At 45.2% G+C, this 15,850-nt stretch overlaps 1 protein-coding gene across 1 annotated transcript in view; it reads left to right on the forward strand.

Moving 5' to 3' along the window:
* LOC136442652 (uncharacterized) overlaps positions 1 to 15,850 on the forward strand; it is a 34,363-nt gene that overhangs the window by 14,368 nt on the left and 4,145 nt on the right. Inside the window, exons 15-32 of the mRNA XM_066439596.1 lie at positions 160 to 421; positions 1,184 to 1,240; positions 1,613 to 1,759; positions 2,344 to 2,583; positions 3,695 to 3,822; positions 4,929 to 5,078; positions 5,585 to 5,713; positions 6,713 to 6,838; positions 7,293 to 7,488; positions 7,951 to 8,055; positions 9,220 to 9,318; positions 10,065 to 10,265; positions 10,527 to 10,609; positions 11,147 to 11,297; positions 12,024 to 12,108; positions 12,836 to 12,951; positions 14,692 to 14,887; positions 15,312 to 15,501. Coding sequence (XP_066295693.1) covers positions 160 to 421; positions 1,184 to 1,240; positions 1,613 to 1,759; positions 2,344 to 2,583; positions 3,695 to 3,822; positions 4,929 to 5,078; positions 5,585 to 5,713; positions 6,713 to 6,838; positions 7,293 to 7,488; positions 7,951 to 8,055; positions 9,220 to 9,318; positions 10,065 to 10,265; positions 10,527 to 10,609; positions 11,147 to 11,297; positions 12,024 to 12,108; positions 12,836 to 12,951; positions 14,692 to 14,887; positions 15,312 to 15,501 — 2,661 coding nt within the window. The remainder of the gene's footprint in view (positions 1 to 159; positions 422 to 1,183; positions 1,241 to 1,612; positions 1,760 to 2,343; positions 2,584 to 3,694; positions 3,823 to 4,928; positions 5,079 to 5,584; positions 5,714 to 6,712; positions 6,839 to 7,292; positions 7,489 to 7,950; positions 8,056 to 9,219; positions 9,319 to 10,064; positions 10,266 to 10,526; positions 10,610 to 11,146; positions 11,298 to 12,023; positions 12,109 to 12,835; positions 12,952 to 14,691; positions 14,888 to 15,311; positions 15,502 to 15,850) is intronic.

Genomic DNA, 15,850 nt, shown 5'->3' on the forward strand with positions numbered 1-15,850 from the left:
ACGCATTCTTTAAGGTGTCAGTACTTACAGGTGGTATTCCATGCAGTGAAAGTCCGAACCCATTGTAGCCCCTATACCCCTAACACCGCCCCCTTCCCTACCCAAAGTCAAACCACCCCTCTGTCCTCTCTTGTCTCTCCCTCCCTCCCCTGCATGAAGCCCCGGCCGGCCTGCTGGGCTGCGGACGGTACTCACATAACTTGTTTGCACAAGGTCTTCGGCGTGCAGCTCACCAACGCCACCAGGGAGTGCAAGTACCACCTCAACGCCAAGGACAGGATCCAGAAGGTGTCTTGCAAGGAGGTGATGGAAGACGCCTCCCTGTCTTACAACAACCCCTTCATGATCGCCAACAGCCGCAGCACCCTCAAGTTCCTGGGCACTCGCTCGCTGCCGGACCCCGTCCCTGAACTGTCCATGGGTACTTTTTTAAAGCCTTTTTACCTTCAACGAGAAGGTTATATCTTCGTCAGCGTTCGTGTGTGTGTGTGTTTGTGTGCGTGTGCGCGTGTGTGTGTGTTTGTGTGTGTGTGTGTGTGTGTGTGTGTGTGTGTGCGTGCGTGTGTGTGTGCGTGTGTCCGTCTGTAAACAGCATAACTCGAGAATGCCTGAATGGATTGTTTTCACACTTGATATGTGGGGAGGTCTTGAGACCTCAAAATTATTAGATTTTGGGCCAAGTGGCTTGCTATGGTACTGCAGCAGAACTTCCGGGTTTGAAATCTCAGGTTCTAGTATTAACATTTAACAATATGCTTCCCCCACTCCCTCTCTGCCGGACCCCGTCCCCACTATGTCTATGGGTAGGTTTTAAGCCTTTACTTTAACATTAACATTAACATGCTAACATTCAATTCCATCGGTAGGACCCAGTCCCGTACCTTTTCCATGAGTGCGTTTTAAAGCCTTAGACATGAAGATGTTCTTCCTTACGCTCTCTGTAGGACCGGTCCCTAATCTGTCCATGGGTACGTTTTTAAAACCTTTACGTTAACATGAACATACTCCCATTCAATGCTCTTTGTAGGACCCCGTCCCGTACCTTATCTATGTGTGTGTGTGTGTGTGTGTGTGTGTGTGTGTGTGTGTGTGTGTGTGTGTGTGTGTGTGTGAGTGAGAGTATATGCCATCAAGACGTTCATTTCCCTGAAGATGTTAACAGAAGAATCTTATTGTTCCACAGAGAACCGCAGGAAGACAGACCTCGTCTTTGAGATGGAGGAGCAGGCTGACAGCCAATGTAAGAGGACATCAAATCGTTTGACATTAAGATTAAAATTTTGTCTTATTCATTATGTGCGTACTTTAGTGCGTAACTCACTCCGCCCAGGTGTGAATGGGTACCTGACTTCGGTTGGGGAATGTCGTATTGAGGTCACCTGGTGGCGCCGAATGGCAACCGCCCAGACTCTTGCGGCAGTTACACCAAGGAGGTTTAGTTACACAAAGTGTAAGTGTGGAGCAAATATGTATCTGTTGTGTATTATGTGATTGTAAACCCTGCAGCAACTCAGCACTGGCCGCCATTGCACGGGTAATTTCTGACCAATATACCATCATTAAAATAGGTCCAACCAGAGGAAACCTTGTTTTCTGTTTGTTTGTTTCCCAGCTGACGTGAAGTCGGAGGAGAAGGACCCCAAGGTGGAGATCATCACTGAGAAGATTGAGGTGGTTCCGCTGCCGATTGTGAAGAACCAGAAGGGAGACCCACTGAAGAGGAGTCACGTCGCACCCTTTGATTGCGAGGGCGAGAAGGGTGAGACAAAAATCAGATATCTTGGTTGTTTTTTGTTCGTTTGTATCGTTGGTATTTCATACCCGGTAAACTCTCGCCTCATGGCGTAACACACTAGCGTTGTTCTAAAGAGTGCATGCTGCATATCCGGACAGGTTTATTCTGTGACGACTATTAATATAGACATGTTCGTCACCACTACTAAGTGAGAGTGTTTCTCCAACACGAGTTGCTACGAGCTGACTAGATGTCAAGTAAGCCTTGGTTGAAGTAAAACAGCAGTGTCTGTAAAGCAGTGAGGTGTTTTCTGTGGATTCTGCGTAAAAGGTGTGGTCATTTACAAAACTTATTCAGTTTTCTTGAGTAACTTTTTTATTGTGTACTTACTAGGTTGGTACTAAGTAACAACAGAGGGTTTTCCTAGCTAGTGTAAATGCGTGTAATGTGCCATTGTAAAGGCACTGTCACACTTGTGCGTATATGCAAGTTCGCATGAGTTGCGTATTAACAAGGTTTTATACGCACAAGTGTGACAGGGCCTTAACGATATCGTAACCGTGGCTGCATACTTAATGCTGTTGTTTTCTTTATATTCGATTGACCAGAATTATGCCAGGAGGGAAATGGGACGTCCTACCGAGGAAAGGTCTCTGTGACGGAATCAGGCAAGACGTGTCAACGCTGGGACAGTCAGACACCCAATACACACAAGTACACGGCTGCTAATTATCCATCAGCCGGGCTGGAGGAGAACTACTGCCGGAATGTTGGGGACTGGCCCGAAGTCTGGTGCTTGACCACAGATCCCAACACACGATGGGAGCGGTGTGACGTACCAGTATGTGGTAAGGGCCCTGTAACACTTGTGCGTTTATCATGTCCGTATCACCCTCGTTAAACCAGGACCCATGTCGCTCCACGTTACATCGGTCGCGAAATGGGCCCTGGTAAAAAGATCCGTCACATATGGTTATGATGACGTCGCCACCAAAACAGCTTCAGCCAATCAGAGGGTTTGCTTCCTCTCATCGGAAGCAAGCTCGCAAAGAACGCTGGGAAGCTATCAACCAATCAGGTTACGTGTTACGGCTAGCTCATTAATCATTCATGAGCTACAACTGCCGTTTGTACCAAATAAGGTCAGCTCATTAATTATTCATGAGCAAGTCTCGTCGACCTGCCATAACCATATATGACGGGTCTTTTTACCGGGGCCGATTTCGCGACCGATGTAACGTGGAGCGACATGGGTCCTGATTTAACGAGGGTGGTCCGTATGAGTTGCGTATGAACATGTTTGGCATACGCAGACATACTCACAATACACACCTAATGCGTATCTCAATCGCTTTGTGAAAGTTTTAGGTACGCAGGCATTCACAAGGTGCGGCCCAGTACGTCTGAAAGTTTTGGAACCACCCAAAATTTTCGTGCGAACGCTGTTATTCAGCTCAGACGTTATAAATATGCAGTGCATTCGTCCAACATCGGTCGAGTGCAGTACGGGCACGCTATATGTTCGCCCTTCATACGCGGTAATTCGCTTCTCTTGCGGTACGAGCTCTGAGCAGCGTACACATAGCGTACTTGCAGCGCAGATACAACGCACGATGAACGAACGTATGGCGAATAAGAATATATGTCACGAAGTAGTGTCATTCGTCCTGCGATTGGGCAGTGCATTGGTATCGTATGAAAAACGCACAAGTGTGACAGGGGCTTGTGCGTATATACAAGTACGCATACCTTTCCCAAGGGCACAACATCGGCACATGGCAGTGGTTTCGAACCCGGGACCTCTCGGTTCTAGGCGAAACACCTTGCCGATTGCGTCATACGATGCAATATCGTGTGATAGGGCCCTAAGGTATAAACCACCTTAGGGCATATTTGCAGATCAGTAAGGCAAACGATGTTTAACGAATTCTCACCATTTCTCTTTCTCGCTCTGTCTAGGGAAGAACCAGTTCAAGCCTGGTAACCGCTACCTGTACGGGTACTACGGCAAGGCCCAGGGCAAGAAGAACGGAGAGCAGGGCAAGGATGGATACTGGGTCACTGCCCGCTGCTGGGTCGAGATCGAGGTAAACAATAATTGAAGAAGACCTTTATTGTATGTTCGTGCCCCGAGGGGCTAGATACAGGTCGTTTAACACAAACCTAACATAATAACTTTTCATGCCCGTAGGCTAATTGCAAGAGCACAAACAGCAGAAAGGGTAACAATGGTAACAAGTGTCTATTCTATGCATCTAACCAATATTTCTACATTCAACATTACTGAAGGGTTTACCCACGTTTTTAATGGTTAGTGGGTTTTGTGATTTTAGTAGAAATGTGTTTTTTGGAGCCAATTTCAAATTTTCAAAGAGATTTTCAATCAAATTTGATGTAACCAAAAGCATACAAGAAAAAAAACCCGTTGAGATAGCCAGATAGAGAGTTTGCTTGAATCAATTTTTAAAAATCATTATATTGATTTCAAAGCGTACATTCATTTCAAATCTTATACATGTATTTGTCGCACTTAGAACTCCAGTTCCTTGGTACATTTTACCATACATTGACGGTCTTCACGCCTCAAATGTACAATTGTGTCAATGACAGATCTTTAAACCCTCTTAAACTGGTCCAAAAGACCAATTTCTACTCATGGCGGCCATTTTGAATTTTCCGGGGTCATCTAGGGGTCATGCTCCAAAACGAGGCATGACAGGGTTGGGGCTCTTAATATCAGGTGTATTTTAATATCAGGTGTATTTTGCAGCCAGTGCCACAGGCAGGTACCCAATGTGTAGGGTAATGAGGCTGTTTAACGTGTTCGAGGCACCTCCTCGAGCACGGGACCCCCGTTTTACGTCCCTCCCGGAAGACGATTTCGTGGAAAGCTTCGTGAGGCTACAGCAATCCGGACGTCCTTGGTTGGTCCCCCATCCAAGCACTGTCCGGACCGCGCGTTGCTTAACTTCCGAGATCGAGGGATCGGGTGTATCCAACGCGCCACGCGGCCGTAGCTTAGAAGCCAGAGTTGTAATATAGGTATTGGCCGCCGTAACTTAAAATGGGTATATTGTTGTTCGCTATTGATCCCAAACTCTTGTGGATCGGGACGGTACTAGAATCTTGAAAATTGATATCATGCAGCAATGTGTGCGTAAATGCTTAACACTGAACCTTCTTTACCTCCCAGGCCACAAGCAAGTGCGGTTTCTTCATGAAGACGTCCAACTGCGTGTTCCGCGACTCTGAGCCGCGCGTGCCCGGCGACAAGGTGGACAAGGAGTTCCACAAGCTGTCTGCCAACCTGCAGGAGAACCCCATCTACGTCGAGCTGAATCAAGTACGTCATTTATTCATTACCTTCGCGTCTTGTTTTTTGTGTGTCTATGTGTGTGGGTGAACATCATAACTCGAGAAGGCCTGGATGGATTGTCTGATATTTGATATATGTGGGTTGGTTTTGATAAGACCTACCTTAAATGGTTAAAATTTTTGCGCCATCTACGTCGAACTGAATCATGTATGTTTGGTTTGCGCTTTTGCACTCTTTTGAATGAATGAATGAATGAATTGGTTATTAGATCATTTTGATCAATATGAAAAGTACATCGCAGCCATAGGCTGAATTGCGCACTTTTTGACATACAATATGTTACTTAAAAACTGTTTACTTTAGGCAATGGACAATCGTGCTGTCTGAAACGCCTGACTGTTCCAGTGGTTTGAGTAACTATTTTTGGCGTATTGAACCTTTTTCTCCATCTCCCTTCCTTGTTGAGGCTATACACTGTTATAAGTATCAACGTATTCCTCCGGCATGTAAGACGATTTGTTCTCGTTCCTCAGGGTCTGGTGCACCGCCTTGTTGTGGACCCGTCCGAGTCTACCCACATCCTGAACACCAAGCGCGCCATCCTCTCCACACTGCAGATGCAGCTGGAGGGGAACCCACAACTCCAGAAAACCATCACACAGGTAAGAACCACGTCTCCAAACCACCATCACACAGGTAAGAACTACGTCTCCAAACCACCATCACACAGGTAAGAACCCACGTCTCCAAACCACCATCACACAGGTAAGAACCACGTCTCCAAACCACCATCACACAGGTAAGAACCACGTCTCCAAATCACCATCACACAGGTAAGAACCACGTCTCCAAACCACCATCACACAGGTAAGAACCACGTCTCCAAACCACCATCACACAGGTAAGAACCACGTCTCCAAACCACCATCACACAGGTAAGAACCACGTCTCCAAATCACCATCACACAGGTAAGAACCACGTCTCCAAACCACCATCACACAGGTAAGAACCACGTTCCAAACCACCATCACACAGGTAAGAACCCACAACTCCAGAAAACCATCACACAGGTAAAGAAACATTCCAGGTCTTACCAGACATTTACCATCATTGTTAAATCACACGTTTCGTGTAGTATAAATCAGCAGCATTAAAGGCTGTGCGTTTGGTTCCTTTATAACTCAATATCAACGACTTATGCTAGGGTCACATTTCCAAGCCGGGGCCCGGCCGGACAGTTTTCCAGAACGAAAAGTACGACATAAAAGACAACAAGAGACAAAAACGTAAAAATGGTTATTTATGAGCATGATTTGTGTATATCTTTTTATATCAATTTCTATTTTACGTTCCCGCAAACAGTCCGGCCGGGCCCCGGTATGGAATGGGTACCGATCATATTCAGCAAACCTTGCTCTCTCACTGACATATTATAAACATATGAAAGGATCAGAAACAAAAACAGAACTGAATGCATTGCGTCGTACATATGCATGAAAACAAACTTTAAAATATGTCAATTTTAACAGACATATTATAATTATATGAAAATCGCAGAAACAAAAACAGACATGAATGTATTGCGTCGTATATATACATAAAAACAAACTTTAAGAACTTTCAATTTGAACTTGTTTGTAACGTTTTGTGACGTCACCAGAACGACATCTACGGCGAGTGCCCTGTGAACTACGTCGTCAGCGAGGTGGAAGATGGTCACGTGGTCGGGATGAACGTCACCAAGCACGTGTCCTTTTGTCAGCACCCGAAGGAGGAAATGACGCACGTGAGTTCTTGTTCTTGTTGGTTTACTGGACAATTCCCTTTGTTTGGGGAAAAACATCCAGGGGCAGTAGTGCACTTATTGGTGTTCTCAGGTGGTCTGCGACCTCTCCTCTGAACTTTTCCACATCTTGTTCCTGTGTTACTGAGTATGGCAATGAGTTCCAATCTGTGGCTGTTCCTGGAAAGTAGGAGAATCTGTAGCAGTCTTTGTGAAACAGTTGTCAGCCGTGTTCTTGAATATCTTTCATGTGTGTGCCAAGGTTTCATAAAGCCACTGCAGGTTATGCTTTGGTCCCATGGCGCCGGTCCCACCCTTACAGAAGATCTCTGAGAGTCACGCACTCCGGCGCGTTATCGAAATTACAGCAGCTGTGGTTTGATATCTATTGCATTCTTCTTGCGTCTTCACATTACCTGCGGTGCCTAATGCCATATCATCCTTTCCCGCCCTACAGAAGATCTCTCAGAGCCACTCCGGCGCCAGCCAGACCTGCAGGGCCGACCTGACGTTCGAGTCGGTGATCGAGCGCGTGATCTGCAAGGACGTGCGGCCCGTGCGCGAGGACAGGATGATCGAGACGCACCGCATCCTGGTCCTGCAGCACGTCCGCCCGCTCAAGGCCAGCGAGCCTCAGTACCGCTTCGACATCGGTGAGAGACCATTCCTTATTCCCCACTAAACATCGGTGAGAGACCATTCCTTACTCACTACTAAACATCGGTGAGAGGCCATTCTTTATTCGCTACTAAACATCGGTGAGAGGCTATTCCTTATTCGCTACTCAACATCGGTGAGAGACCATTCCTTATTCTCTGTCGAACATCGGTGAGAGGCCATTCCCTTTTACTCACTAAACATCGGTGAGAGACCGTTAACATTTACAGCAGGCTCTGTGGAAAAGCTACATAGCGTTAGTCTTATGGTATGAGCTGGGCATCTATTAAAAATCGTACGTGTATTGAGAGTGCAGGGGATTAACGGTTATTATTTTTTGTTATTCTTTTAAATCTTTGCAAAAGATTTCTAAATCTCCTTTTTTTCTTAATTAACCAATAAAAACTACAACGAGGCATAACTTTCTTGAAATGCTGCCTGTTTTCCGTGCCGCACAGAGGAGGGTAAGGAGACGACCCTGACGTACGAGGCCGAGGGCGAGCCGATGGACGATCTGGAGGAGGGCGCGATGAAGGAGACCGATCTCAAGGGAGGCGTGGAAGGTTCGTCACAAACTCAAAAGAACGTTTATTGCAAGTTCGTGCAAAATGTATTGCAGGTACATTGTAGAAATATAGGGAAAACAGACAGTGAACTGTGATTGACGCTGTTGTAACAACGGGCCACTTAATACTTATATTGGCGATGTGTAGACAAGCTGGGTTTGACTTCTTTTTGGAGGCAGTGGAAACTGGTAAGTCCCCCTTTTTCTAGAATTTGTAAAAAGGACGTAAAATGGGGGTTTCGTCGTCCAGGAGGTGCCTCGAACATGTAAAATGGAAGGGCTAGCAACCCATCCCGGTAAATATACACCCTGCTACATAGACAGCAAGGAATGCCCGTTACAAACGTACAAGTCAGAGGTTCGTTAGACACTTTTAAGCACGCTCACTTTACGTTTGGCATGGGACTTCCAGAATTTCATTAGTGCAGCATGGTGCGGACCTTCCTTTTCTACTCGCTACTTGCTGTGTAGGGTCGACGAAACATTTTAAGCACAGGGTGGTCATTTTACGTTTGGAAAGTAGTTGCCACAATTTAAGCTGTGCCATGTTGCTTGTCCTTCTTTTCAAAAGGCATATTTTACAAAATGTGCTAATTTCAGTTCAAACAATGACGTTTCGAGACTTTGGTGGTACGCCAAATGTGTTTTCTTACCTTGTTATGATCTTATGTTATCCATTTATGATTCAACATTGATATTTTATGCTGATTTGATGACGTCATCCGTCAAAATCCAAGATGGCGGATAGAATCCCATAAAACTGCGTCATAATGACGTCATATCACGTCATTATGACATAGAATTTGTTATGGTAATACTAATTCACATCTGCGTCATCCTCTGAAAATTTGGTGGTCAAACAATGAGTAGTTCAAGAGTTACAGTCAGTTAAGTCATAAAATCTCTTACGACAGAAAGTGACATGTAGTGTTGTAAGAACATATTTGTTATTCTGCAGTACACGGATCACGTCTTCTGATATGTAGACGTCAGTCCAAGACAGTTTTTCGAAATAAGACAATTTGTCCGTTTTCTTTTCTTCGTTCTCCTCTACAGCTAGGACCCTGCAAGCCTGTACGGTACAGCATGACTTGAAATTTGAAATAATGGCATCACATTGACATGGTCATAACATATTTTTCTTCTTCCTTTTCTTCTCCAGCTAAGAACCCCTGCAAGCCTGTCCTCTGCATGATGGCCTGCGAGCACGGCTTTAGGACCGACAAGCGCGGCTGCGAAATCTGCGAGTGCGCAAAGGAAGGTGGGTAATTCCGGCGTAGCGTGCTATTGTCTACTTTCGAATCACAAGGTTGCGGGCCCTAGACGTGGGCAGGACTGTTCCATAAAGAGTGGCAGACCTTCGAAAGGGGCGTTAAGGCGAACGTTCCGTGTGTAAAGAGAGTCATACTTACAGCGCCTTAAAGAGCCTAATACACGTTTGAGTCGTAACGTAAGCTGTGCTATTGATATTATTAATCGATATTGACTTATGTATCTGTCTTGAAAAGAAACCTCTTTCCAATCTTGGCCGCCATTTTGAATCACCCAGAACCTTGACAGAGTTTACACCAAAACGAGGCTGAAGTTGGTACTCCCTACTTTAGTATAAGTCTGTATTGCAGTTTAGGTTTTGATGCCATCTTCGGCAGTAAGTTTCTTGACAAAGAGCGTTTCAGGTTGTCCCAGGTGAGGGCTCCTGTGTTGATGACGACGGCATCACCCGCAAGAACGGCGACAAGTGGAGGCCTTCCTTCGACGAGAACTAACAATCGCGTTGTTTTTGGTCTTACCAGGCGAGGGCTCCTGTGTTGATGACGACGGCATCACCCGCAAGAACGGCGACAAGTGGAGGCCTTCCTTCGACGAGAACTAACAATTGCGTTGTTTTTGGTCTTACCAGGCGAGGGCTCCTGTGTCGATGATGACGGCATCACCCGCAAGAACGGCGACAAGTGGAGGCCGTCCTTCGACGAGAACTAACAATTGCGTTGTTTTTGGTCTTACCAGGCGAGGGCTCCTGCGTCGATGACGACGGCATCACCCGCAAGAACGGCGACAAGTGGAGGCCGTCCTTTGACGAGGACTGGTGCAACAGCTGCCACTGCGAGAACGGGAAGGTGGCCTGCCTGGGCGTGGTCTGCGCCAGGCCCGACTGCGGGAACGAGGTGCCCGTCAAGAAGGAGGGACAGTGCTGCCCCGTCTGTCCCGGTGAGTACGAGGAAACATTATTTTTCATTGTATGGAAATTTTGTCATTGACGGTGGAGCAAAAAGAAACTGCTGCATGTATTTATCTTGATCTTCTGTGGCTTTTAAGTTTTTCAAGTTTGAAAGTCATTTTTTGTGTGACCGATACAGATAGGCGACAATCTGTTTGTGTAAGAATAGAAAGCACTTTATTGCTAGATTCATTGTCTTGAAAGGGGGCCTTGTAAGTCTATAAATTATTGTTTTCTTTTTGTATCAATAGGTGATGAGAAGCCACAGAAGCCAGAGAAGCCCGGCGACATCAAAGAGCCCGTCTGCAGCACCAAGGGAGGCAAGACCTACAAGGTGGGCTTCTGAACATGAACAATACACGTAAATTCATCTGCACTACTCTAAAGATTTACCCATGCCGTAGTTGGGGAAAAAACAATTGAAAGTCTTGCCACTAAAGAGGTTTCCTTATCTTCCCGTTATTTGTAGTTTAGTTGCAAAAAAGCTGTGCCCATACTGTGTGAAAGAGACTTTGATGACTTGCGCATGGTAGTGTAACTTACTCAACAGGAAATGCTGATGGATCGTTATAGAAATGCCATTAAATCAATAGGAAATACTAATGAATAGATAGAAAACTATAGAAATGCTATCAAATCACTAAACATACAAATAGATCCTTATGAAATGCTAATATATCGCTAGAAAATGCTAATAGATTTAGATGGAAAATGCTTATGGATTGATAGATCCATGCAACGAAATCGGTTGAAAATACTAACAAATCGATAGAAAATACTAATAAATCAATAGAATACACTAATAAATCGATAGAAAATACTAATAAATCAATAGAAATCCTGTTTTACAAACAAACGTTGTCGTCATCAGGACGGTGACATGTGGGAGGAGGCGGACTGTACCAAGTGCATGTGTATGGAGGGGGAGGCCGTGTGCACGTCCGTTCTGTGCGAGGTGCCGGACTGCGGGGAGGACGTCGAGCCGATCATGAAGGAAGGCGACTGCTGCCCCACCTGCCCTGGTCAGTCATAGTCTTGTGTATTCATGTTGTAACCCCCTCCGCCTTTGAAGTCAAGTAGTGGGGGACATAAAGAGAGAGAAATCTTATTGCGTGACAATAGGGGTGGGTACCGGTCCAGGCCAAGAGGGTCCAAACGTGACCGCCTGCTGGTACTGTGCAGGTACTGTGAATTTTTTTAATCGGTCCAAAATCCAGTACACTGATTTCTTCCGGACCGGGGTTTCTTTCGGACCGGTCCAGCACAAAAATACCGGTTTTGTACCAATACACGGTACAGGTATCCACCCCTGGTAACAATTGTGACATGCTACATACATGGAAGTTAACTATTGCTAATACCATCTGTGGCATCCTTACAGACTGCGTCGTCGCCTGAAAATGTTGTAACTTAAACTGTAAGGTACACAATACAAAAGTTACCCAAGCAACTGGATGAATACATGGATACTTTACGTACAACATTATAGCTATCACGCAGTCAGTAAGGGTTTTGTAAACGGTCAGAAGTTTCAGACAGCATCCATTACCTTTCTTCAGTGCTCTAAAAAAGTCACCGACTAGTTACTTCTTTCCCCCAGTCACCGCCGAAAAATAGCGAATGGCCGTCAAAACTAGGCTGATCATCAAATTGCTTGACAAGCTTTCGTATCTTGTATCTTCAAACCTGGACGTCTAGCCTTCATCGATGTAACAGTACGTTTAACCTGCTGCTGTTTGTCTGTACAGGACAAGAGAAGTGCACGAGCGCTGACGGGAAGGAGTACGTCACCGGAGAGACCTGGGAGGAGGACGGCAGCTGCACCACCTGCAGGTCCGTATCTGAATTCAACAGTTCAAGTCTCATAAGACATAAGACAGGCAAAGTGGTCCTGTGGTTAGGGTTGTTGACTTAGAATGTAAAGGTTTTGGATTCTAAAACAGGTTTGAGGAGAGCCTAGTTAGGAATGTACCAAACTTGTAATGTTAGTCCTGTGATTTGGACAAAATACTGACTGATTTGCAACGCACTAATCAGTAGCAATGGCATCCAGGAAGCTTTTTTTCCAGAACCGCTTTTCAAATTGCTTTGGGCCTCAGATGAGCATAAGACACTGTGTCTGTCTTGACCTGCCTAAAAATATAGACTATCTACATCCTTAACAGCTCTTCACTCGTTTTGAATTCATTAGTGCACGGCATTAGGAGTGAGATAACATATGCCTCCTCTGTGCGCAGATGCGAGGCTTGTAAACTCCTCTGTATGTCCATGATATGTGATTATGACGTTCCTTTAATGTTGTTGTATCTATCAATGGGAATGCAAATACAAGCAGACGCTGTTTCTTTGCGATTGTGATGACATTGCCCTTGTTCCATTCCCAGATGTGAGGCCAGTAGTTATAAACCCCTTGGCATGTCCCTGCCTGATGTGTGACATTTGGATACTTTCTTTCTGCCTGATGTGTGATCTTGACTTTCTTTTGATGTTGCCTTCATCAAAGCGAATGCAAATAGTTTCTGTTTGCTTGTGTAATAATATTGTCTCTTTCCGTTGCCAGGTGCGAGGCCGGTAAGCCCCTGTGCATGTCGATGATGTGCGACTGGCCGGACTGCGGGGACGGCGTGGAGCCGGTGACCGCTGAGGGGGAGTGCTGTCCGTCCTGCCCCGGGGCCGGTGAGGAGTAACCCATCCTTGCCTTCAGCTCCGCAGAATCCGCTTTTTGCGCAAACCAGAAGGAAATATACCAGAAACTGTCTGACATTGTCTTATAGGACAAACGCTTATTGTTAAAGGCTAGTTCAGGGTTTGAAGTGCGCATGTGCAGTGTGATGCATTGTGGGTAATATGTAAAAGTTGAAAAACCTTTACCGTTCTTTACCCACAATGCTTCACACTGCACATGCGTACTGTGAACCTTTATTGTAAGACGATCGAATGATGTTTAAATTTTGCATGCATAACTGTCGTTTGCTTTTTGTAACGTTTCTGCTTTAAAGGCGGTGGTTAAATAGTGATCAATATTTCAAATTTAAGACATGTTGCAAAGTAATTTTAAGGCATTGTCATATCTTAACTTCAAGTCCTTTTATATTCTTTTCACGTTTTTAAGCACGCAAGCGTTTAACCATAAGCATTTTAGCATTGGTTGATAAATCAGAGCTGAAACGAAGCTTGACATGATTTCTTCTACTTCATTTGACAAATAAAGTTTGGCATTTAAGAACACTTCCCAGTGCAAGCTGCATCTTTATTTTGGTACACTGTGTTGTGTGTCTGTGTTTCTGCCATGGAAGAGTGTATGAACGCCAGAAGTCCGTTCCTAGAGTAAACTGCTGACTAACTATACATTTAAAGCTTGCTATAGCGCTGCTTTTTAATGATGCTCACCAGGAATCATAAACATTATCTCAGATTTCTAGTTTGGATCTAGAATGAATTTCGTGCATTTCTTAGTTTGTACATAATTTAGCAGACATTTTGTGAGTTGTCTTGTTTTAGGATAAGCTTATCTTTGCAAGTTTTGCTTGGTGAAAAGGCATAAGGTTTAAATATACGCCATTAATTGCCACGAAATCTTGCAATGCAATGCTATGATCTCCCTGCTTCCAGCTGCGATTATTGTTGACCACAGATTCTCCTGGTGAGGCACTATCATTTCTGCTAGCCAACTCTTTGTTGGGCTCCTGCGTTTTGACATAATAGCTAGCTACAATTGCACAAGACCTGAAGTAATTGTGGTTGATCTTTGCTATGAATACAAGCCAGGACGGAAGAAGAAGAGATGAACCCTATTGCCACCGTCTGATCCTGTGTCAATAGGAAAACCGACAACAGGTTTGCTGTAATTATAGGTTTTCCACTCTGGAGGAATTTCTGGCTTCATCCACTGGACCACAGTGGCAGCTCAAATTCTCCCTTCAGTCACGTGCAAAAAGTTGCTTGCAAAAGGAACAAAACACAAAACAAAACGAAAGAGAAACTTCCATTTGTTTGTAATTAATCTACAGCGTATAACCAGTTAGACAAAACCAATTAAATTTGTTGGTTCTCGGAATTAAAGAAATACTCCTTGAGTATGAGGGAGAATTCTGTACCATGGTACACCCAGTTTTGGGGAGTGAATACAGGCATATTCAATTTTCCTCCCTGCTATCTCTTCTTGATGAATGATGATGTCCTCTTGATAGATTGTTACTTTGAAATGTCGCAAAACCAGGGAAAGAAGTTGCTCAGAGAGCCTCAGGCATAAACACTAAGCCACTAACACTAGCATAACAGGCACAGGAAAGGACTGATGGAGACAAAGGCTGAGTAAAGGACCCAGCTTGCGGAAAGCGTTCCTTGTTAGCATCGCGTGTGTCTTAATTAAGCTTGTCGGTACTAAACGTTACGTTTAACGGTAACACCTTCTAGACAACCCCCTGAAGAGGCTTGTCTTTGCCAATGGCAAGTTTGCGCTGGACCTGTACAAGAAGCTCACCAGCCAGTCTGACGGGAACATGTTCGTGTCTCCCCTGAGCATCTCCACGGCACTGGCCATGACGTACCTGGCTGCCAAGGGCAAAACCGCCGAGCAGATGGGCAAGACCATGCACTTTGATGACCTCAGGTAGGGGGCGTTAAACTTAAAATGTTTGCCGTGACGAAGTATGAAAACGGAATAATGGGCAATGGAGCAGTGTTATCAGCGGTAGTACTGGAGCACTACCGTAGCTTCTGCAATTGACTTTTAACAGACGTTTGTGAAAATACATGTTCGTAGCTGCTGTACAAATTGGTTTGAATGACATCATCCTCTTGTGTTTTAGTATGTGTCGTTGGTGTTATACCATATTAAAGTGATTCCGACAACTTGAAATGTACATAGTTTTTCATTCTTTTGAATAATTTGGTTAAATCATTTGATTGTAAACCTCCTTGGTTCAATCTTAATTGCACATTCATGCCCAAATATGCTAAGTATGGGCATACAGTACAAGCATCTATCTTATTCGAGTTACAAACCTGACAGATTGTTGATGACCATCCCTCAGCGAGCTGACCCTCCACAAGACGTTTGCCGAGCTGACGGAGACCACCTCGACCAACACGACGGCCTACACGCTGTCCATGGCAAACCGACTCTTCGTGCAGGAGGACTTCGACCTGCTGCAGACCTACGTAGACGGCATGAAGCAGCACTACGGGGCGGAGGCGGGCAGGGTCAACTTCGGGGACGCGAAGGTAACAACTTCACTCAGGTGTACATGAGTACCGAGCTTCGGTTAGGGACGTCTCTCGGATAGGACGTTAAATGGAGGCCCCGTGTTTGAGGAGAGGCAAACCTCGAGCACGTTAAAAAAACTCACCACACTTATCGAAAAGAGTAGGGATCCTTCCCGGTTTGAGTTGTTCAAAACCTACAGTCCTCTAGCCGCACATAGGTTTGCCATTCAAGACATTTTGAGAAAGAACAGTCTATTTCTAGATAACGAACTCTCCTCTCGTCATTCAGATCGCCAGTGACATGATCAACAACTGGGTGGAGGAGAAGACCCAGCAGAAGATCCAGGACCTGATCAGTGAAGACATG

Source organism: Branchiostoma lanceolatum, chromosome 9, assembly GCF_035083965.1.
Source record: "Branchiostoma lanceolatum isolate klBraLanc5 chromosome 9, klBraLanc5.hap2, whole genome shotgun sequence".
In the NCBI taxonomy this organism is placed as follows: domain Eukaryota; kingdom Metazoa; phylum Chordata; class Leptocardii; order Amphioxiformes; family Branchiostomatidae; genus Branchiostoma; species Branchiostoma lanceolatum.